The 21,865-nt window shown below is 41.6% G+C and overlaps 1 protein-coding gene across 2 annotated transcripts; it reads right to left on the reverse strand.

The window, feature by feature from the left end:
* Positions 1 to 604: 604 nt before the first annotated feature.
* ppp1r1b (protein phosphatase 1, regulatory (inhibitor) subunit 1B) lies at positions 605 to 20,204 on the reverse strand. Of its 2 annotated transcripts, XM_010775440.1 has the most exons (5): positions 19,651 to 20,204; positions 7,254 to 7,337; positions 5,395 to 5,470; positions 4,083 to 4,211; positions 605 to 2,357 (listed from the first exon to the last, which is right to left on the reverse strand). In XM_010775440.1, exons 1-5 carry the CDS (start codon positions 19,867 to 19,869, stop codon positions 2,203 to 2,205), a joined length of 663 nt encoding a protein of 220 aa, XP_010773742.1. In that variant the 5' UTR covers positions 19,870 to 20,204; the 3' UTR covers positions 605 to 2,202. The 2 variants fall into 2 exon arrangements, with proteins under 2 accessions (XP_010773742.1, XP_010773743.1); XM_010775441.1 differs by lacking the exon at positions 4,083 to 4,211.
* Between the last annotated feature and the right edge of the window lie 1,661 nt (positions 20,205 to 21,865).

Below are 21,865 nucleotides of genomic sequence, written 5' to 3' on the forward strand. Positions count from 1 at the left end.
AATCCCCACAATGCTTTGCGCACGGACCAATTTCCCCAAATCTGTGGCGGAAAATGTAAGGCAGGGCCTCTCATATGACACACACCTGCACACTTGCTAGCCTGTTCCACTCTTCGTTTTCCGAATGCCAGGAAGGATTCTTGCCTAGCTTCTGAAGGAAGTGACTCCAAAGACATGTGCTACCAAGCAAGCATCCTCGCGATTGAGAAACGGCCCAGGTGTGCGTCATATGAGAGGCCCCGCCTTACATTTTCCGCCACAGATTTGGGGAAATTGGTCCGTGCGCAAAGCATTGTGGGGATTTGAAGGAGGCGAGGGATTTGAAGGAGCCTCGAAATTACCCCCAAACCAAGGACGCAGTCTCGGTGGAATTCCAAGTATGCTGGAGATTGGAACAGCCCTTCGGCGGCACTCGATGACGTAGTATCCTTGAAATATTGGCTTGGAAGCCAGTTTCCTCGCGATTGAGAAACGGCCTATGTCTTGATTAACCACACCACACCTGGGTTTAATGGAGGACAATGACTGAAAAGAGATCTGCCTGAAAATAAATAAATAATGAAAATTCCTATTTCCTTGGATGAATTTAGACTCCACACATACATCTGTTTGAAGGAGAAAAAGGATAAATTGTTTATTTTAAAAACAAAAGCATCACATTGAGAAAGCAAGAGAATGGAAAAATAAAATAAAGACAGAATAAACATAATAGTTCATACAAGTCTTTCCAGAGTTCTTCTGACCCGGTGGAGAGGGGAGGGGGACAGCGAGTCAGCTGCAGAGCCTCATCCATTCATCCCATCATTTGGGCAGGACAGAGGTCCAAGTTTCACACACCTTTTATTTACAAACCGCAGCTCAGAGGAAACAAACATTTAATTATTGTGGCACAACTGGAACCCTTTGCACCAAAATAACAAATCCTTTATATTCAGCTAAACTGGAAATCAGATCAGATGCTGATTTAAAAAACCTTAGAAAAGAGAGACAGTGAATATGTTGTTAAAAAGAGAGCATTGCTAGAATGTCAGTTATACAGTAACCACAGTGCCTGGTTTGGTTTTAGGCTTGCAAGTTGGATATAGACAGTGGAAACAGGACAGAGCTGAGCTACTCGTACACCGGACGTTAGATTAGAAAAATAGCTTTAACAACAGATCCTAACATACATTTAAAAAGATGACAATAGAAAAGCGATGACATACAAAAGGGAATCTTTGAGCCTGAAATTAGTGAACAGTATTATAATTAAAAATATTTTTTCTTCTTTCAGTTCACAATGAATCCAGTTTAAATGTGTGATGCATGAAAGCAACTGTTTGGTAATTCCATCTAATTAGAGGTAGCTTTGCCCTTTTAGGATTCATTTAGTAAAGTATACTCAAATGTAAAAAATATGGTATGAAATAATCAAACACACTCAATGGCTCTTGGATTTAACACAGTTATAGACAAAACATTTTGGAGCTTATTATTAAATCTTACATAAAGTGATACTCCAAGTGTTTTCAGTATCTATATTTTATTAAATATGTACTGATACTAGATTGCCTTTAAAAAAATGTAATGTATTTAAGATCGATATTAGCTGGAGTATCACTTTGAAACTGTCAATCCCATTTCAACCACAAGATGGCAGCACAAGCACGTTTTATGCAAATCATAACAATGATGTTTCAAAAATAAATTTGCATCATATTCATACCATACGTGTGTATAGTCTTTTTTTGCATGGGTCTTCTAAGAGACAGATTCTGTGACAAATATATGTGAGTGTGTTTATTGTGGTAATAATTATCATCTTTAGAGAAACATTCATCTTTGTGTAGAAGCATTAAGGTATGAGGGAGGACTGCTCTTGTTGGTCAGGGTATTTGGTCATGTTGACCTTGTTGTCCCTCCACTCTCATTATAAACAAAGGGACATTACTGCTCAGTCAGCAGATCATTCCTCACCTGCTCGTGAGGGCTGACTCCTCTCTGTCCTCTCTTTAATCCACCTTTCCCTTTCAATCTTTAGAGGTGAACAGAGATCTTTGCTCACTCTCATGTTTGATCTCAAGGAGGTATTTTTCATTCAGCTCTCATCCTCACATCCACCAAACAGCACACACCCGTTTCCTGATCTCATCTGAGGTCTTTAACTTTTAACCATTTCATAAAACACCTTCACTCCCCCCAGTTCTTCCCCCTCTCTCTCTCTCAGTTATTTCCCCGCCTGTTCTCCTCTGTCGTTTCCTTCTCTTCATCCTCGTCCTCTTCCTCCCTCTCTTCCTCTTGTGCTACCTGGATGTCTTTGGCCGTCTCTCTCACGCTGGAGGACTTGTCTGACTGCTCGGTTGTCGTCTCTGTGTGATCTAAGGGGACAAAGACAGATGTCAAAAGAAGAAGTAAAATCCCCAACTACAGTAAGTTCTGCTTTTGGTTATCATATTTCTTCATAGATGAAATGTACAATTTATTCCGGTGAAGGAGATGACTGGTGGGCACGAAAAAATTCATATAACTAATTTGACATCTTATTAATTGGTTGAGCCGATTTTTAAAGAACAAATGTTGCAAACTGAATATCTTCTAATAACTGCACAGCTCTTTCATTTTGATTCAGATATATTGACATATTTCTTTATAGTAATTTTTCTAATTTTTATTATAATGGAATTTCTTCTTTATTTATATTTCCTTTTTTCTTTCTAAGTTTATGTAATTAACCATTAAGTCAGGGAACATTCCTTATATGTAACCTACTTGGCAATAAACCGGACACTGATTTTGCACTGCTGGTCAGACACTGACAATATCTTCAGACATTTTAAAGACCAGACGATTCATTGATTATAATTACTAAACATCATGTGTTACTCTGTGTTTCAGCAGACTTCAACACAGAGGATTTATTGAGAGGCTGTCATCTGCGCTGACAGAGCAATAATTCTGGGTAAAATACCACTGTTCTCATTTGACATAATGGAAATGAAGAAACGATCAATTTGATACATTTGACAAAATAATAAGGGAGTATGCTAAAAAGTTAACTTCAACATAAGATTTGTGGACTATTTTTTTTTCTTCATGTAGATGGAGTTCAAATTTCCACAGCTGTTCTGTTGCAGCACATAACTCAAACTGAGTTATGAGTTGTATTAGCTTTATAATCATATGTTGGAGGGGTTAAAACAGAATACAGAGGATCAGAACAGACAGTGTTCTCTGTGAGCGTGTTACTGTCTGGCCTCTGCCTGGTGTGTGTGTGTGTGTGTGTGTGTGTGTGTGTGTGTGTGTGTGTGTGTGTGTGTGTGTGTGTGTGTGTGTGTGTGTGTGTGTGTGTGTGTGTGTGTGTGTCCACCTGTAGTGAGCTGCAGGTCTCTGACAGATTCTGGGCGCGACACAGAGAGCTAATATGACACTACAGAGCTTCATCTGTGCTGCTGGTCCTGAGGAAATTAAGTTACCCTGAAAACCACGGCAGCCTTTAAGAAACGCATCTCTGCTCTTCTGTTAACAAAAACAGTTGTATAGTTGTTTAAGAGCAGGGGAAAAGTGGTGGTATTTATTGCCCTTTTAAGTCTTTTACTTTAGTTTTTCAGTCTGCAATCTTCATTTTCATTCCAATATGCTTCGATGTGTCGAAACTTGAAACTGAGTGCTGTCAGAAGAATACTAAAATATTACGTTTGTAATATTTCTAGTCTGGTCCATGTTTTCTCAGGTGATGAGATTATCATACACCACATTAGTCAGCATTCTGAACTCCAATAACTAAAAGTAAATCCTGTTTGCACCATCAAAATCTGATTAAAACTATTTACAAATATTTTTCTATCCTATTAATAATAATAATAATAACACATGAGACTTGTATAGGGCTTTTCAGGAAACTCAAAGAAGAAAGATATTATATTAAATTAGATTGCAACCATGCTGGAAGTGTCAAGAGACATTTCTTGAATAATTCATTTTTCACCCAAGCAGGCTTATACATGCTAGTGCTTTTTAAGGGCCACAGGATTTATTTATTTCTCTTTTGTCCTTGCTGCTGCTGTTGTGTTTTCCCAGGCTGCGTCAGAGAGCCTCCCTCTCACCAGCAGCTTGGGTGGGAGATGTGTCCTCTCCCTGCCAGTCGTTGTCCTCCTCCTCCCCTTCACAAGGGTCTTCCAAGGGGGGGTAGATACCTAGGTGCTGCATATGTGCTTCGGCCATCTTCTGCACAGCTACACACAGGTAATCACAACACACATACACACACAGGGAGACGGCCACACAAACACATGGACACAGGGATAGAGGGATATGTTGTTTTGGTTTTACCACGCTTCAATATTGTTTTTATCAAGCCTCACCAGGGATTTTGAATACATGCCAGGCAGGCAGAAAGCCAATTAAACACATGCACTGACAGACAGAAAGACAGGCGACTGCAAAACGTTATCCTACACTGTTTTTTTTTAGCCTCCGCTGCTGTTTTCTATCCCATCTCTCACCCTGTTCTTCCATCTGTTCGTTTGTACCCTCGTCTTTTCTCGCCTGCCCGCCATCTTCAGCGCTTTTCCTTTGGCAGTGCTGACTCACCCTCTTCTCCATCCCCCCACTATACACTCTCCTCTCTTTTTTGATATTACCTTAACTCCCCTTCTCACTTACTCTGGGTCACCTTGACTCTTTCTCTCTCACACCCTCAGTGCGTCACTGAGCAGGTCACTCATTCTAGGATAAGGTTGTGTAATCAGAAATTATTCTGAGGTAGCTCTCTCTTCCCCTCTGTGCGTAGGAGCAGATGAAAGACAGATTTCTGATGCAGGAATGAGGTTTCCTGGCTCATTATATCATCACTTGATATGCCACACGTAACCATAAATCCCCATTAAAGGAAGCTCTGCTGACAAGCTCTGAGAGAATGTTTGCCCCTTTATCGACCACATGCAACAAGCAGAAAGCCACATGCATAAAGACTCAAATGAAAAAACATCAGTTATATATCTTGCCTATATGTGTGTGTTGTGCGTGTCTGTGTGTGTGTGCGTGTAACAGCTGTATACACAACTGACTGTAATCCTGGATGATCTAGACGTTCCTAGACTCACACTCACTGTCTCACAGCTGTCACACATTAATCTCTCTTTCTCCCTCTCTGTCTCTCCGTCACACACTGTTGTGAGAGTAAGAGCAGGAACACATGGAAACAGGCCTGTGCATTTCACACATGCGCAGAAAGAGAATAAATAGAGGCTTTTAATACCTATCTACCCATCTGTCACATGTCAGCTATCAGTAAGCATGAAAAAGCGAGGAGGAAATTGACTACGGCGAAGCACGGTAAACCAAAAAGGACTTAAACACAAGGATGAATCACAACACACAAGCACCACCTGTAGTAGCAACACTGCTCACACCTACCTCTGAGTGATGGAGGCTGATACACATTTGGGTTGACACGTTTTGGTTTGAGTACTCCGTTCTCTCCCACGACCCACTGCAAACAGAGAGGCATCAACATCAACATTTAGTTATTAATGATATGGCTTTTCCACAAATTAGATCAGTTACATATTTGTTGGTGTATTTTACCCCTCTCCTCAAATGAAAAAATTACAGAATGTATATGCAAATCATTTTCATTTCAAAAGTTCTACTGCTGTCTCCTTTTTTGGTATGTGCACTGGAAACACTTCAAATTTGCATTCTGGATGAGTGGTTCCAAAAATCCATCACTCCCTATGTGAGTTGAAACTGTAAATAGCAGACTTCTGCACACACATTGTTCTGCACAGTGAAGATCAAATGTCCCAGTGAAGTACTAAATAGGAGAAAAATAAGCATTTTTGGTTCTTTCTTTCTACACATTTGATCCAAAACCTTGCATAAGAGGGCAAGGTATGGCAATCTAATTATAAGGCTAATTGTATTCACAGTGGCAGAATAGATGATGATTCAGGTAATGATGCCGACATTAACAGACGTGTTCAAACCCAGGATGCAGTGTTTTTCATTGCTGCAACTTTACATTAAAAATAGACCTTCTTTATTACTTATGGCGCATTTCCACTACACGGCCTCGCTCGTTAGGCCTTGTTAGGACTGGCTCATTTTATGGCACATATCCATTAGGAGTTTAGGAACTGGGGTAGTAACTATAGTAACGCAGTGTAGACGGAGCCGTGACGTCATCTTCAATGAGAACCCCAGAAAAACCACATCAACAACAACAGCCGTTAGCTGTTAGTCCTCAGAGCTCACAGCTCCTCATATCTGTTCAGAAACTAGACAAAAGTAAAACAAGTACAAACCACAGACCGTCTGTGTCATGGTGAATACAGTCGCTGGTTTATTTATGTCTGTATAGGCCGTTGTTGTGAGTGTGGACGATCGGAGCATATACTGCGTTAGCTTAGCCGATCTCAATTCAGAAAACACACATTTTAAAAGGTTTTTTGCCTGCTGTCTGTCTACAGACTTGTCAAAGCATTAATTCATGATTTTTACTAACCGGTATCAGTATGTTGTTACTTCGGCATCATTTTGAAACGTTTATTAAAATTAAATCAGGGTCAAATATGTTCATCTTGTTGTAGTTGTAGCCCCCTTGCCAGCGATTCTCTCTCTAGTTTAGCATACTCAGCCCGACTCAGCCTGGTTGTTGGCCCCGGAGAGAACCTCGATTTTATGGGGACAGAAAAATTGTGAAATAGTACCCGCTAGCGGTACGCTAAGTGGAAACGCAACCAAAAACGAGCCCCGCACGGCTCGGCACGCTTAAAGCGAGCTCCACGCTGTAGTGGAAATGTGCCATTAGACTCCCTTTTTTGGTATTGCAAGGTCACTACATGTCAGTCATGTGATGCAATATTTACACTGACATTGAGAAATGCCATATGAGTGCTAATGCACACGTGCAATAACTGCAATTAAAATGTGATAAAACACTGAACATTTAATCTCAGGGGATTTAAAATGTATGAACATTTGAATTACACTTTTCTTGGGGATTAAAAAATGGTTGACCACACAGCATGAGTTTGTGATGGACACAAGCAAGGATGAAAGAGTTTTAACTAAATCTATACTTTGGGAGGTGGTATTAATAAGGCGGACAGCAGATTCTGGAAAAAACACAGAATAATGTTGTTCAACAATGAAATGGAAACTCCAAAACTTGTGTGCATTGTTTTGAGTTCATGGGATAGGCTTGAAGGAAATGGTGGTGGATTGAGGAGAATGCACAGACACTTCGAAAAGTGTTGTCACTTCACCTTTACCTGATGGGTGGACTGATCATCCTCGGGAGATGATTGGTCGGCTACTCTGAACAGCGTGGCAGGTGTTGGCCTCCTGCGCCGGATCTATAAACAAACACACACACAAACATAAAGGGCAGCCATAAATAAGTAATCTAACTGGCCAACATTTTATATAATAATAATAATGCAGCCCTATAAATCAAATTGAGATTGTTGAGAGTTGATACTGGTGAAAGCAATGCTGCGGCTGACATCACCAGTGCTGCTGCCCAGTTGGCTGATTGGTCGACAAGTTTCAGTGCACACGGGTCAGGTCAGATGCCAAAGTGAGTAGAGGAAGACTCATTATGTAGCTTGTAACAGATATAGTGAAAGGTATGCTTTGAAAAACAGCAGAGAAACTCATGCTATTTGCTCAAGTCAGAAATTATCCTGCAATTAAGACAAGCTTATACCACCCTCACAAACAGAGGGACCATGGAAGGTGGGATTTTAGGCTTAATGAGCCCCAGCATTCAGACACTGCCCTCCATTGTAAAGTCCCAATAATCAACACACACTGATCCCTGTAGGCTAAAGCCAGGTCGCTGCTAATCTAAGAGCAGAGAGACAGACGGACTGCAGGTCTGCACTTTGCATATGGAAAAAGTCTCTACACTAAACTCTCTACCCTCACAGGAACAAATGCCCTACTGTGCCCTGCAGCTTGCTAATCCCATGCCCTGCCTGTGGTGGTGTGGGTCTTTTTTTCTCCTTTCAGGATAAGTATTGTGAAATCCCATATATTTTTGCCTTATTGAAAAAAGACGTGGATATATTAAGGCAAGGCAAGGCAAGGCAAGCTTATTTAGCACCTTTCAACACAAGGCAATTCAAAGTGCTTTACAAAAATAAAAGACATTAAGAGCCTTACGAAATAGTGCAGCGGAAACACGTTATAAAATGACATTTAGGCTGTATTATAGCAAAGAATACAAGTATCAAGAAAATGATTCAAGAACTATTTGGATAATTCATTCATCATTTAAGTCATCAATGAACAACAGTTAGCAACCATTTGCAGCTTTGAAGCAGATATACTTAAGGAGTGGTTTGAGAGTTTTTTCTGGATTTTTTGCCCACTTCTGCACCATTAAAAACTGAAAAGTCAAGTTTGAAATGGCTTCTGTCAATCATGAAGTTGCAACCTTAGCAAGTAACCTTTTAAGAAATCAGGAGGGGACTGTGTGCTACACAAAAGAGAATAATGTCATTGATAAAATATACTGATAAAACCCCTGAGAAGAATGTGTGAGGCCCAGAAAAGAAAGTGTGCAGATATAAAAACTTTCCCACAAAAAGGATATATAGCTGACATGTATAAAACTACCTTTTGAAAACATGTTGTTTAAAAAGTGTGCTGAGAATGAAAGCAGCTAGCTAAGTGGTCTTGGCAAGTGGAACAAACAAGGTATTGAAAAGTGTCCTCTATGGAAAGAGCCACCTTGTCCATGGCATGAACCCTGGCACACTCTTCAATGCACCACATGCAGAAGAGTTAATCCTGGCTCTATTTTGCATTAAACTGCTCCATACTCAGAGATTTGTTTGTGGTTGGTTCCCCTTCTTTTCGTTGAGGGAGGTGTGCGTCATGGCAGTGAGGCGCATGTTGCCAAAGCAGAGGGTTGCTTGGCCATATGTTGGAAAGCTGCTGCTGTCAAACACGACAACACAGGGTAATAGAGCGTGGATTTTACCCTTATTTATGACACCCGACACACATTTTAATCCCGTCACGCAACTTCCAGCTGTCCCGTCTCCCCTGGATCTCACACACTATCTGTCTTTATCTCGTTCACCTCTCGTTTCCATCTCACTTGATCCTCTGCTTCCTCTATTCTGTTTACTTCCATATCCATCCTTCATTCCTTGACATATATAATGTCACTGTAACTTTATTTGCTTACAGTTTAAATTCATGCCTAGCTACTAAATGTTCTCTGACAGAAAGGTGCCGCTTTGTCAATTGTCAGGCAATTATCATATGGACCTTAGGTTTGTAATTAGTATGCAGGTTTCGCCCTGTCTAGCCAACATTTCAATGGCCTGTAATGTGAATTCCCTATCTGAGACCTCCCCCCTTTTGTCTTTTTCCTGTATAAAGTGCTTGTTTTTCTGTTGTAACAGAGTCAGATTTGTGTACTACGTTGGTGGTGCAGGGTTATCTGTCCTTCCAGCTGGAAATAGATTGATTCTGTTAAATGCTATAACTCTTTATTAAATAACACAACTTCGGTTCAAACGTATTTGTTCATTCCTTACCAGAAGGTCATTAAGTGTGGAATTTCCACCACAGTCTGTCCTTTACCTTTCCTCAAGTGACCTCTTTATTTCTCTCTTTACTGGCAGGGAACATCCACAGGGCCCACCTCTCCCTGGGCGAGGTGTGGGGGCCCGGGGCTCCATGCTGCCTCTGCCTGCCTGACACCTGCTCCCGGCCTTGCAGGGCAGCCTGAGGTGTCTCACACAGAGACCCACACGAGGGAGCAGACACCAGATGTTGCCATGACCGAGCCTATGCCCAAGTCCTGTGGCATTAAAGCCATTAAACTGGGAAATCCTCTGGTTTGTCCCCTTAATATCCTCCATTGTAGACATTGTGTACGTAAGGTCACGTAAGGTTGTTATACTTAAGGGTAACTTATTATGCAAAATCCACTTGTTCATGTCTTTTATACATAAACATGTGTTGCCATTGTTGTGTAAAGAGATTCTGAAAGTTTCAGAAAAAAAGATTTGCTCACATTTTGTTCTTATCCATTTATATAAAAACCTTTCTGAAAATGAGCTGATCAGATTTTAGAGAAAAAACAGTATAACAAGGGACCTTTAAGTGAAGAGAAAGAGATGGACATTTTTGATAACTTCGGCTATTGATAAGGAAAATAATTGTTATCTGCATTCGTAATCAACAGTTGCTCATACAAATGTTCGCATAGCTTACAACAAGGTGACCTTCCCATTTTAGTGTTCTACAAATGTGTAGCATAAGCCTAAGCCTAGCTATAAAATAGCTGCCCTTTTTTTTATTCTACTGTTTTTGTCTGAAAAAAATCTGAATAGAACTCCAGCACTGTATAAATCCACTGGACCAGTATTCAAAGAAAAACATTTCTCAGCTGCACATCAAACATCAATTTCCCCCCCAAGGACTTTTGCCTTCACATTTTGTATTTCTATTTCCTGGAAGCAAACAGAAGAAAGAAATTTGCATTCTTCATAAATTCTGAAGTCCATTTTTTGACTCCGCCAATGACACTTGAATGAAAGAGATGGTTCAGAATGAAAGCATTTAAACTTAACAACAACAGGGTCCTGCCCTTTTATTCGGATGGACATAGAAAGAGATGCGAGATAAAAAGGAAGGTAAAGTTATTGTGTACGATAATTAAGGTCACTGAGAAGCGTAATCTGTAAATCTGCTGATCTATTTACCTAATGCTCACATGCAGTGTGTGTGTGATGGCTGTCCTCTTAATGTCATCATTTAATCATCATGGCGATCTTGTGAAAATGCCAGGACATGACCTCCTTAACCATATAAAAGACAACACTCCACCTAAATTGCAAAAGTAAAGTAGATGAGAAAAACGGAAAAAACATGCATTTTTAGCTAGCAAACTGTCCACAGTGATGGTGGCGGTGACGTGCTACTGTATGACATTGGCATGCCAGATGACATAAACACACATAGTGACTCTAGTAATTTTACAGTCTTCAAACCGCACTCTCCCCAAGTTACATAATATGTGAGCATGTGAGATTACCCCCGCTATGCTTTATCCCTACAGACCCTCCCTCCTCCCTTCTCCATCCTCCACCTCTCTAAACCCCCTGTCCCCTGCCCAAGCCTCCTAACCCCTCTCCTCTGTTGGCAGCCATTGTTTTTATACCAAAGATCAGTAGAGCTTTCCGTGGCCTTTCAGCGGCTCCACAGGTGTGGGCCTGCAGGCTTGCCTGAGAGGCAGCAGCACCTCACTTCAGTTTCATTGAAATAATTGGCTGATAGATCATAGCGTAGAGAATAGATGCACCAGCGTATCTAAAGCTGAGGATTGAAATTGAGTATCCTGCTGACTCTGCAATGTGTCACAGGTGAGAGGCAGAGAGAAACCTCTAGATTCCTTTCTTATTTCAATGTGTTTGCACGATAGACAGAGCTGAAGAAACACAGCATCTAAAGTGAAGAAGCATGGTGTGCAGGTGACATTTAAAGAACCCCTAGAGGCCTAAAGAAGGAATCTCACCTCAATAAGCCGTCAAAGTCATGCAATCAACAAAAGTAAACAATGACACAGACATGGAATCAAAAAGCAAATATAAAGTAAGAAACAGATCAATTGTGGCACCGCTGATATATTGACTAAACTTAATTTGATAAATTATAGACTAGCTTTACTTTGTGTGTTTGTATGTATTCCTCTTTTATTACATTAAATGATCATGCTTTTATTTACTTAGTTTCATTGATTTCTCATTGATTTCTTTAAACCTCCACAAAGCCATTTGGACATTTGTTTTTGAAACATGCCATATTATTTAAAATGCTGTAATCTTATGGTTGAATCTTTAGAAGTCTGTCAAGTTCATTTGGGGACAATGCTGCAATCCAGGAAGAACTCCGTTACCTAACTCTGTGCTCTGTGGGGTGCAGGAGTCATTGGGAAATGTTGACTTTGCACATGTGTGTATGCTGTACACAGGTATGTGTGTGTTGGCTCAACACACTCTTGCATGGCAGCCCGGGTGCAGTTTGGCTCATGTGGGTCTGCTCTCTAAAGACCGTCATCCTCTAAGCTGGTGCTCTCGGGCCGCGCCTATTAAAAGCAGCAGTAGTAGGACAGCATAAACTAGATCGGAGGGGTCCCTGGGGGCTCGGTGGGATGAGACAGAAAGATTATGAAACTCTGGCCTGCACCAGCTGACAGTGGAGCATCTCAAAGGGAGTCAGTTTTGAAGTCCTGGCCTTAAAACAAATACAACAACACAGAGAGAAATACACCTCAGATCTCCTTTCCTGTGAGATAACATCCCTGGTGAACGATTGCCCTACATTATATCAGAACATCCTCTTAAGCAGTTTCAACTGTCTCCCTCGTGGCCCAGCTGTAACCCAGCTCTGGATGGACACGTATGGATTTGTACAAGATTGATCTGGAGGTATAGCATCTGCCCACAGTGCTGTGCAGTGGTATCGGAAATAAGTACTTGTGTATGTGCATGGCATTCAGGACACCAATGGGAACATAGTCAAATGTTCAGCCAAAGAATGAGGGGAGACATATGGAGTACATTTGTACTGTAAAAGCAATGTAGGTCTTGTGTCAAATGCTGGTATTTTACCAGTCGGATAGAGTTTCTGAAGGTGAAGCTCTGTTCTTCCTACTGAAGTTGAATACAATATTTGTTTTATGATGCTGAAATGTTGGTATTTATTTAACTGTGGAAATGTACTCAGGCAACACATACACCATTCACCCTGATCATTTCTGCCACCTTCATTTTTTTGTATTTCGTCTCCTCTGGAACATCAGGTGCTGAACACAGAGTCCCGTCTCAGCTGTCGTAATCTTTGGCCTGTTTAGTCTCTGAAGAGCAACTCAATTAAGCACTCATGATGTCCGCCTTTTTCTCTGGGCCATGCCCCCCCGGTGAGCCTTTTAAAAATAAGTGGCAGAGCCCCATGTGGTTCTCTAAGTGCAATCTTGCATTGAGTTCAATAACACAATGAGCATGAAAAATGATCCCTGTCAGTGAGCTGAATGATTTTTTGTTCTTTGCACATTTCTAGTTCAAATGTATTTCTGAGAGATAAGACACACGTTTTATGTTTATGTTTTTGGATATTACAAATGGTGGAACAAAACTGCATCAACCTTGCAATTTTAACAATAAAAAAAAGATAAACTTTTAAATATGAATGCATATTTGCTATTAATACAAGAATACAATGGGTGATAGTTAATTAGAAATTCAAACAGGTTTAGCAAATTCAAAGTACAAATGTGTTGTTGTTGTTGTTGTTGTTGTTGTTGTTGAAGGAGACATGCCAAGCTTTTTGAGCTCCTACATATCAGCATACTTTACTTTATCATCTTTCCTTTTTTTTTCCTTTTTTGTGTGCATATCCACAATGGAATTAGAAGAATTTGATTATTTTCCGACTTTGTGTTTTGCTAAAAGATTTGGACACACAGTTGCCATGATTATCCCAAAATACCAGCCACCCTGCACATTCCTGACAAAGCTGGCAGACAAAATGTTTCCACATAAGCATGACAAATACATAACCAAAGGTCAGCGATCAGATATATCATGTGACAAACAGCTCTGTCCGACACATTCAGGCTATACTTAGGTGTCACTCAAAGAAAACGCTGCCAGGTAGTCTCAACAAGGCTTCACTGAGTAACACCAGCTTTTCAAGGTTTCCAGCTGTTTCAAACAAGGTCAAAGACAAGGCTACGCAATTTACAACCCCAGCTGCAGCTCAGTGAAGTCTGTGGTCTGTTAGATATGCATGTTTAGCTCATTCCTATTCAAATGAACAGCATCGTTGAATTCCCATAAGTCAGAGAGGCTGCAGTATGTTGCTTCTCAACATTCACGCGACAGTCCTGCAGCGACCTTTAGCCCCAACACCAGCTAACTGAATACACAGATGGGCAAGCGATAGCTGCTGGAAGGGCTCTCTGTTGACCCCAACATAATGATGGCAGAATGATATCACCATCAGAGACCATCCCTCTCTTCCTCCTTTTCTTCGGTCTCACAGTTCCCCTCCAGCATTAACGTAATTAGGTACAGGTGGCCGTTGTTCCAGAGACTCTTGATAGAAAGTGTTGCCATTACATCACTAAGGAGTTAATGTACCAGACTGATGAGTGACAGGAAGCCTCCTGCCAGGTCACAGCGCACGATGCAGCGAGGTGACAACAGGGGAGATGCCAATCAAAGCCTTCCCAGAGACGATGGCCCCTCTTACAGCCTGCATACAAAGAATCATTCTGCTATTCTTGTTCATGCACTCAAATAAAGAGATTTTATATTGTGTAGCGGACAAAGACCAGCTCCAGAGGTCAACAGCAGGCACAAACAAAGGACAGAGTAGCCATAGTTACTGATTTGCAACGTCATATGTACTGTACCCACAGGTACATGAAAGAAGATTATACTGTTGATGGTTGCTCTGAATTTCACATCATTGCTTGGATGCAAATGGCATGCAGCTCCCCTAAGTGTACATTTTAAAATCACTTAATATTTAACTCTAGGGTTGCGTTTTCCTGTTGGCACCACAATGTTTCTAACACCTTTTTCTTTTAAAATTAGCATTCATTTGAAATCTAAAAACCCCTAATCTATCATCAGTTTACACATTCCAAATATAACGTTGTGTTTCAGCACGACAACCATGTGTTACTTTGATATTTGTGCATAACCTTGTTTCTGAATCGGGACATGCTCCCAAAGCCCATTGAAGATGACCTGGTGTGTCCCTGTGTAAGCTCATTAAGTTGCAGGCGGATAAACATGAACAAAAATTGTCTCAACTGCTGTAACAAAAATCAGAGATTACAACGGGCACGGCAGCAATAACATAATGCCATGGCTTCTCAGTGTTGATGAAACAGTGATCAAGACCAATCCCATTTGTTTTGAGTCACGCCTCAGTGCTCATTTCGATATGCCTACATCAGTCTGACCATCCTGTGGTTCTTTGAACAGAGCTAAAGGGACTCAAGCCCCTCACAATGGGAAAAGGAAAATCAGGAGGGAGGAAGGCAGTTACTATAATGATGTCTGACGAAATGTGGTGACAAGGCAGCTCCCGATTTTATCCAGCCCAATTTATCTTCCCGCTGAGTAATACTCACTCGATTTCATTTTTTAACACAGTCCCAGATAGAGAATACAAGGATATATTTGGTCAGTTAGAGATGGATTCATGCACATATGGGGCTGTATGTGCTCACTACAGCTTGACTTGGTTAGATTAACAATGACCCCTGAAGGGACAAGTGAGTGATTGAGTGGGATAGTGACACCACCTGACAACAGAGGATGTGTTGACCATAATATGGAAGGCTAAGGGGGCTGTGTGTGTTACATCATTGCTGGCCTCCACCAGCTTCTGTGACCGACGCCGGTGCCTGAGGTGCAGCGGGCATTGTTGCGCATTTTCAACTCACTGTTTACAATGTCATCAAAGCTCTATCCAAGCTCAATATTTATGTTTCATAAAGTGTTTACACATTACACACAGCCATGCACACAGACTATATATGTTTAGTTAATACACTCATCAGGGCAAAATCATTTTGAGACAAAAATATGAATAGAATGAACTGGCTTTCATGCACATGCATTTCTTAAACAAAGTGGGAAAGTACCATGAAAGGAACCTTTGTGCTAAACTGCTGACGTGAAAATGTTTCTACAGTCATTAACTAATCAAATGCCTGGACTGTCAAAAACAAGGAGGAACAAACACATAGCAGCCTTCAGAGGACAGAGGTCCATTGATTGTGTCTAAATTGTAATACCAATCTGTGGTTTTCAGCTAAATCCTTTCCCTATTAGTTTTGCCACTACAAACATCAACAAACTGCTTTGGGCATGCAACTTTGAAGGAAAATAAACACAAGTGTTCATAAATTGGACATACACGTCATTGGGCTGGGTCACACCACTACAGTGACATTCTATCCGTGCAGGGAAAGATTACTGCACCCTCTTGCTTTGTGCCAACAAAAATATGTTCTTTCTGGAAGTGCATGTTGACAGTCCCCCAGACCGCTAATGTTTACCCACAAACACACACTGCATCAAAGGTCGTTGTTTGACTTTTAACCCAGAGACTGGACCGGGGAGGGCTGAAGGGGGGCGGGATCCGATATAGTGTGAGGAGAGTAGGTAGGGCAGAGGAACCTAAATCATACATAACTCCCTTAATAAATATTATTGTGCGAAGTGATTGATGCCCTTTCCTGCCCTTTAATATTGCCTTTCATATTATTATTTCCTTTCAATTGAGAGGATCAACACAAGATGACAAGATCAAATTGAGTTTAAAGAGGAGACACATAGAGAGATGTCTGATTTTTAAGTCCAAAGGGAGGCAGACTTGGAGGGAATCACGGACGCAGCGCCTGGACCATGACCCTAATCTCTGTCCGTGGTGCACATTACCCTACATCACTTGCTAAGCACGTAGGATTGGTGTGTATTCGTGTGTTGTGGGGGGAGGGATGATAAACACAAAGCATGTGCTTCTCCGTGTTGTTGCAAAAAACACAACTTTACTTATGACTGTTTCATAATGAGTAGATACGTTATGTCAGATACTAAGAGAGCAGAACAAAACTGCAGATCTATTCAGAGCTGACAGTGATGGCGTTGGAAAACCAAATATGTAAATGTGATCAAAACATTCTGATCAGGGCACTTGAGAGCGAGAAAGCGAGAAAAAGGTGTTAAAAGTCTTTCAGTTAAAGGGGACCTATCATGCAAAATGCACTTTTTACTTCTTTTTATACATGATGAATATGTGTCCCCGGTGTGGTCAGGGGAATCCATCACCAAGTGTCAGAAAACACAACCCTCTTCTCTTTTCCTCCATACGCCAAATCTCTAAAAACGTACGGTGGCTGCAACAGATCTGATAAAACTGATACAGATTTGAAATTGTTCTGACGTTCAGAAACAGGATGCTCCGCCTATATGGGCAACTCTCCACCTATCAGGGGAATGAGAGGTTGCGTGGCATGGTAACAGCATGGTAACAGCATGGTAACATGACGCTCGTGCCTCGCTCCCCTCCTTTGCAGGGGGGTGTGGTCAGCTGCAGCTCATTTGCCACAGAATCAGCCCTTGTGAAGACAGGGCTGGAATAGAGCAAATAGAGCGAAATGAGGCATGGCTAAAATGCATGATCTGTTTGGTATTTTGAAAAAAAATCTTCACAGACATGTTTTATGTAGGTATGGCCCTACAATATATTATTCAAATATAGCATGATAGGTCCACTTTAAGTGAGAAAACTCCACTTGCATGAAAATGTTATGTTATCATGTCAAGATTATCCTAAAAATGGTTAATTAAGATAATTTTGTACATAAGAAAAAGTAAATTTTCTAAGCTTTCAGCACAATAAAGAAAATCTAATTCACCTAAAATGGAAAGTAAAAATGTCTTGGGGTGTTTATGGTAGATGTGTGCAGATATTAAAAGTAGAATGGATTCCTTCAAAATAAACATTTAACAACAACAGGAGATACATGTCCAGGAATAATATCTTACACCTATGGAGGAATGTACAAATGGCTGCTGTTTTTCTCCCACAATGTGCAATACTTTCACTGAGTGGGAGGTATGGAAATGTATTTAGATAAACACACAACCCAACAAAGAGCATTCACACATACAGAATATATCCACATGTAAGCACCAATGCATACCACCTATGAGACACACAGTGCTGTCCATTAAAGTTGACCTTTAAGATGCAAACTGTGGGGGAGCTTTTGGCAACATAGTTGTGCAACCTGTCCCCATAGCAACAAGGCCCCATCATTACAGTCGATAGCGGTTTTGGGGTTTGAATGCCATTGGAAAGAACAGTAAGGAAGAGTTATGGGTTGTGTAAGAATTTCGGAAGAATGTTACAGTCAGTGCGGCTCATTAGCAAAGACGGACGTGTGGGCGTCAGTAATTGCTAGGGAGGGGAGGGGAATGAAATGAGTGTCATTAAACGTTACTCCTGCCCACCCACATGTCCCCAGAGACTCCCCTCAGGCACCGGCTAGATGCTATCTGCTTTTAAGCATATACAAACACATTCTCCCCTGAACATGACTGCCAACACAATGACATACAAACATCAAGATGGATCAACTTGAGGCTTCTGAATGACAAAGGTGTCTCGTAAAGCAGCAACAATGGCACAGAAGCTTTAGCACACACCTATCTGAAGGTAAAAGGCCAATGCCGGCCTGCTGGAGGAGAGCCAGCCAACAAGCCTAAATATAGCTGATCACTGTTTGACCATCAGGTGATTGCGAAAGAAGGTCCCCCCCAAAACAAAAGGAAGTGAGAGAATATGAAGCGCACATATGGTAGATTAATATCCTGTAGTTTCTTAGAAGAGATGATAGGGATCAGAGCGTCATAACAGGGCATGAGAGATGGAGAGAAAACGAGGGGGAGGAGGAGAGCCAGTGCTTATGTGTAAATGTGAGTGTTAGTCATGTGAAGTGTTGCAAAACATTTCCATTTTAGAGAGTCCTTTAGTCTATAATGCAGCACTAGCATCTCAAATGTGTTTACAGCAATATTAAGGTTAAAAGCTGCTAAGGCAAGAAAGTTATACTTGATTCAACAAAGCCTGGAATAGAAAATGGGCCTGCTGTTTCTCACAAACAAACAAGGTGAGTGTTTATGATGATCAGGGGAATTATGGAGCATGGTTTGAAGCCCTTTTAGTGAGTCGAAAGCCTCTTTGATGCAAGCTGTGAAACAGGGACAGCTACTGAGGGAACTGTCCCCAGACAGGTGGACCTAGATATTGGGTTGTGGATCTTTCTGTCTCTGCTTTCCTTCATATAGAACATCTCTATCTCTTGTTTTCGCGCCCAATCTCTCCTCAAGCTCTCATGAGGGATGAGCCATTGGCCTCGATCTACCTCAGCTCCAAACGATTCTTACTTTGTCCCACTTTCTCTGCTCTAAAATAGGAGCCACCAGCATTAGAGCCCAAAAAAAACGTTTTTGTCCTGAGCAAAAACATTTCACAGAATTGTACAGGCAATGCTGAGTCAGCCATAACATCATCTCTGTGGGCAAAGCAATGCTGATGAATTGTACTAAGAAAACCTCCGAAAACCAAGGTCACGCACAAGCAAAACAAGTTGCCAAAGATGAAAAAAAGTCATGAGGAACAGTGTGAGCAACAAAATGTCAAGGGCTTGTTGTTGCTGCTCTGTTACAAAAGGCTTTCATACGCAAGATAATGACTTTCGTACACACTGTTAAACAGATCAAGATGAGACAGCAAGGCAGTAATCTCATGAGGAAACAGCAAAAAGGAAATGTCATCATGATTTCTCAATCGTGTGGCAGATTGGCACCCAGCAAATGGACTTGCAGAAGGTGGTGAAGAGTTATGATGCTCTAGAGTGGAGACACTTGGTCAGTTATGCTACAGCACCTCATAGCCACATTAAATAAGGAAACACCCTGTCTTAATGAGTGGAAGGAAAGTATTGACACATTTGGACAATAAGAAATCAATGTGTGAAATAATTAAAATTAAAACCAAACAGCTCTAACAGAATACTCTCTGTCTCAAACACCAATCTGTCCCCTGAGTGCTCACCATCTCCACTTGCCGAGGGTCCAGGTTGGAGGGCACAGAGGCCGGCATATTAAAATGGATTTTCCTCTCCTTGGGCTCGTCTTCGTCCTCAGATGACATAGCAAATTGGATCTTCTTCCTTTCCTTGGGCTTCTCCTCCACCTCAGTTGTCACAGCAAATTGGATCTTCTTCCTCTCCTTGGGCTTTTCCTCGACATGGGTAGACACAGAGGGCTCCATGGCTTTGGATCCTGGGGGTCTGACTCCCAGCAGAAAGTAGGGGTCTCTGCCGAAGATCACTAAAACCTCCTTGGAGGTTGAAGGAAAGTTCCTGAGTGGTCCTGCTCCTGAAGACTTGTCTTATCTCTCCTTTACCTTACCCTCACACCCTGACTTAAAGCAACACACTGAACAGAAACCCTCTCTTGTTCACCTCCTGTCTTCTTCCCTCTCTCCAGCAGCTGCTAATATTCTCTTGTACCTCTTCTGTTCTCCTCCTTTCTCTCTTTTTTCACTGGCTATAGAACCTGTGCAGCTGGAGTGAATGAAGCAGGTCCTCAGATGTGGCTGTCAGGGAGAGAAGTGGCAGGGGAGGGGCCAGGGTCCACAGGAGGGTGGAGATATCAGGCAGGAGGGGAGGAGCCATAGCACATAGGGGAGGAGAGGAGAGAGGATGTAACAAACAGGGTGGTGGGGGCAGCTGTGTTTTCATGGCTTTCTAAGCTGAGGTTGATTTGTAATCAGAAAAATAATAATCTCATCACATCAGTTGAGCCTCTGTTGGCCTCTATTTGTGAATGAGAGATTTATGGTGAGAGAGGGAGGGAGCATGGAGTGCAAGGAGGGGTAAACAAGAAGAGAGATGTGTGGAGTATACAAGGGGCAATGTACATGTGATCCAGCAGCTAAACCCATTCTACTGACAACACTGGATGTATTAGGCTGAATGGCGTTATACGTGGTGCTATGACCAATCATTTGTATGTACTGCCTTATCAGAGTTGCAGTAACATGCTTAGGCTTAGGTCTTCCATCCTGTTGATATTCATCAATAACTGAGACGAATCAGATTAAATGTGGGTTTTTCATCGTACAAATAGCATGCATCTAATGACAAAACAGGAAATGGAATATCTTTAGATAACAAGGTATTTTTTTAAGTAGAAAAACACAGACACACAATGGTAGGAAGGACAGATTGGCAGTTCTAGCACCATGATGAGGGCCTTGCTGTTATTTCACTCATATGGCAGAGGGATTTGGACAGTGAAAGCGGTGGAGTTGTCCTCGGGGCAGAGTTGAGCTTTGGCATGGGCTGGAATGGAGAATATATCTGGAGGGATGTTGGACGAGGAAGAGAAGGAGGAGGAAGAGAGGTGGCTGGAGGGGCTTAGTGGGCAGAACAGAGAGGAAGGTAAAGGTGTGTATGGTGCTCTCGGAGTGCATGTGCCACATTAAACAGGCAACTGCAGTGTTTATCCCGCCGGTCAGAGCAACCAGAACATGCCAGCATGGTATTAATTCACTGCAGCGTGGGAGGGTAAGGGAGGGGGGTGGGGCGTTGTGGGGTGTTGGGATTGTAAAAGGGTTCGTCTGGTTGTTTTGCTCTGCAACAAGGCCATTCCTTTTTTTTAAGCAAAGCATCCTCCTCCACATGCCTGCAGGGGGAAATTCATCATTGCATCTATGAAGACTGAAAGGATGTTGTTAATGACAAGCTAGACAAAATACAGACTGTCTATGTAGTTGCTGAATGTTTTTGATGAAATTAAACCTTTTTCAGTCTCAAGCTGCCATTTGTGTGGTTGCACTATTTTGGCATGAATTGCGCAATACATCATGAAAAGTGTGTAATAAATAAGCTATACAAGAAAAGTTAAATGAAACCAGTGACTGTGTTATTGACGAATAATAAATAATATGCTTTTTGTTTTTATCAGAGAAGCCAAATAGAGTCTTAATGGTGCTGTGTAAAAGCAGGATATGATAAACACATGCATCCCAGCGGCATCTAAACAACCAAGATAAAGATTTAGACTGAATCTGACCTGTGCAAATATGCTGAACACTTGTTTGGTTTAAGGGTAGTACAAATGAGCTGTGGAACAACATGGGAAAGAGCTGATTGGCTGGTTTCAGGTCAGCAATGTGGTCATTAATGGAAGCAAGACACAAAGGGCTGAATATCAAAATATCAGCCTCCTCTCAATCCACCTTGTAGTCACAGCTAGCCATT

This window comes from Notothenia coriiceps, unplaced genomic scaffold (genome assembly GCF_000735185.1).
Source record: "Notothenia coriiceps isolate Sejong01 unplaced genomic scaffold, NC01 NC01_scaffold00015781, whole genome shotgun sequence".
In the NCBI taxonomy this organism is placed as follows: Eukaryota; Metazoa; Chordata; class Actinopteri; order Perciformes; family Nototheniidae; genus Notothenia; species Notothenia coriiceps.

What these genes read in the sequence shown, in the direction of transcription:
- ppp1r1b (XM_010775440.1), bottom strand. Translation starts at nt 19,869, where the DNA reads ATGGAGCCCTCTGTGTCTACCCATGTCGAGGAAAAGCCCAAGGAGAGG. An exon ending in ACCCTCGGCAAGTGGAGATG is followed by an intron (nt 7,338 to 19,650) that starts GTGAGCACTCAG and finishes GTTTGTTTATAG; the next exon opens with ATCCGGCGCAGGAGGCCAAC. An exon ending in ATCTCCCACCCAAGCTGCTG is followed by an intron (nt 2,358 to 4,082) that starts GTGAGAGGGAGG and finishes TTGTCCCCTTAG; the next exon opens with ATCACACAGAGACGACAACC.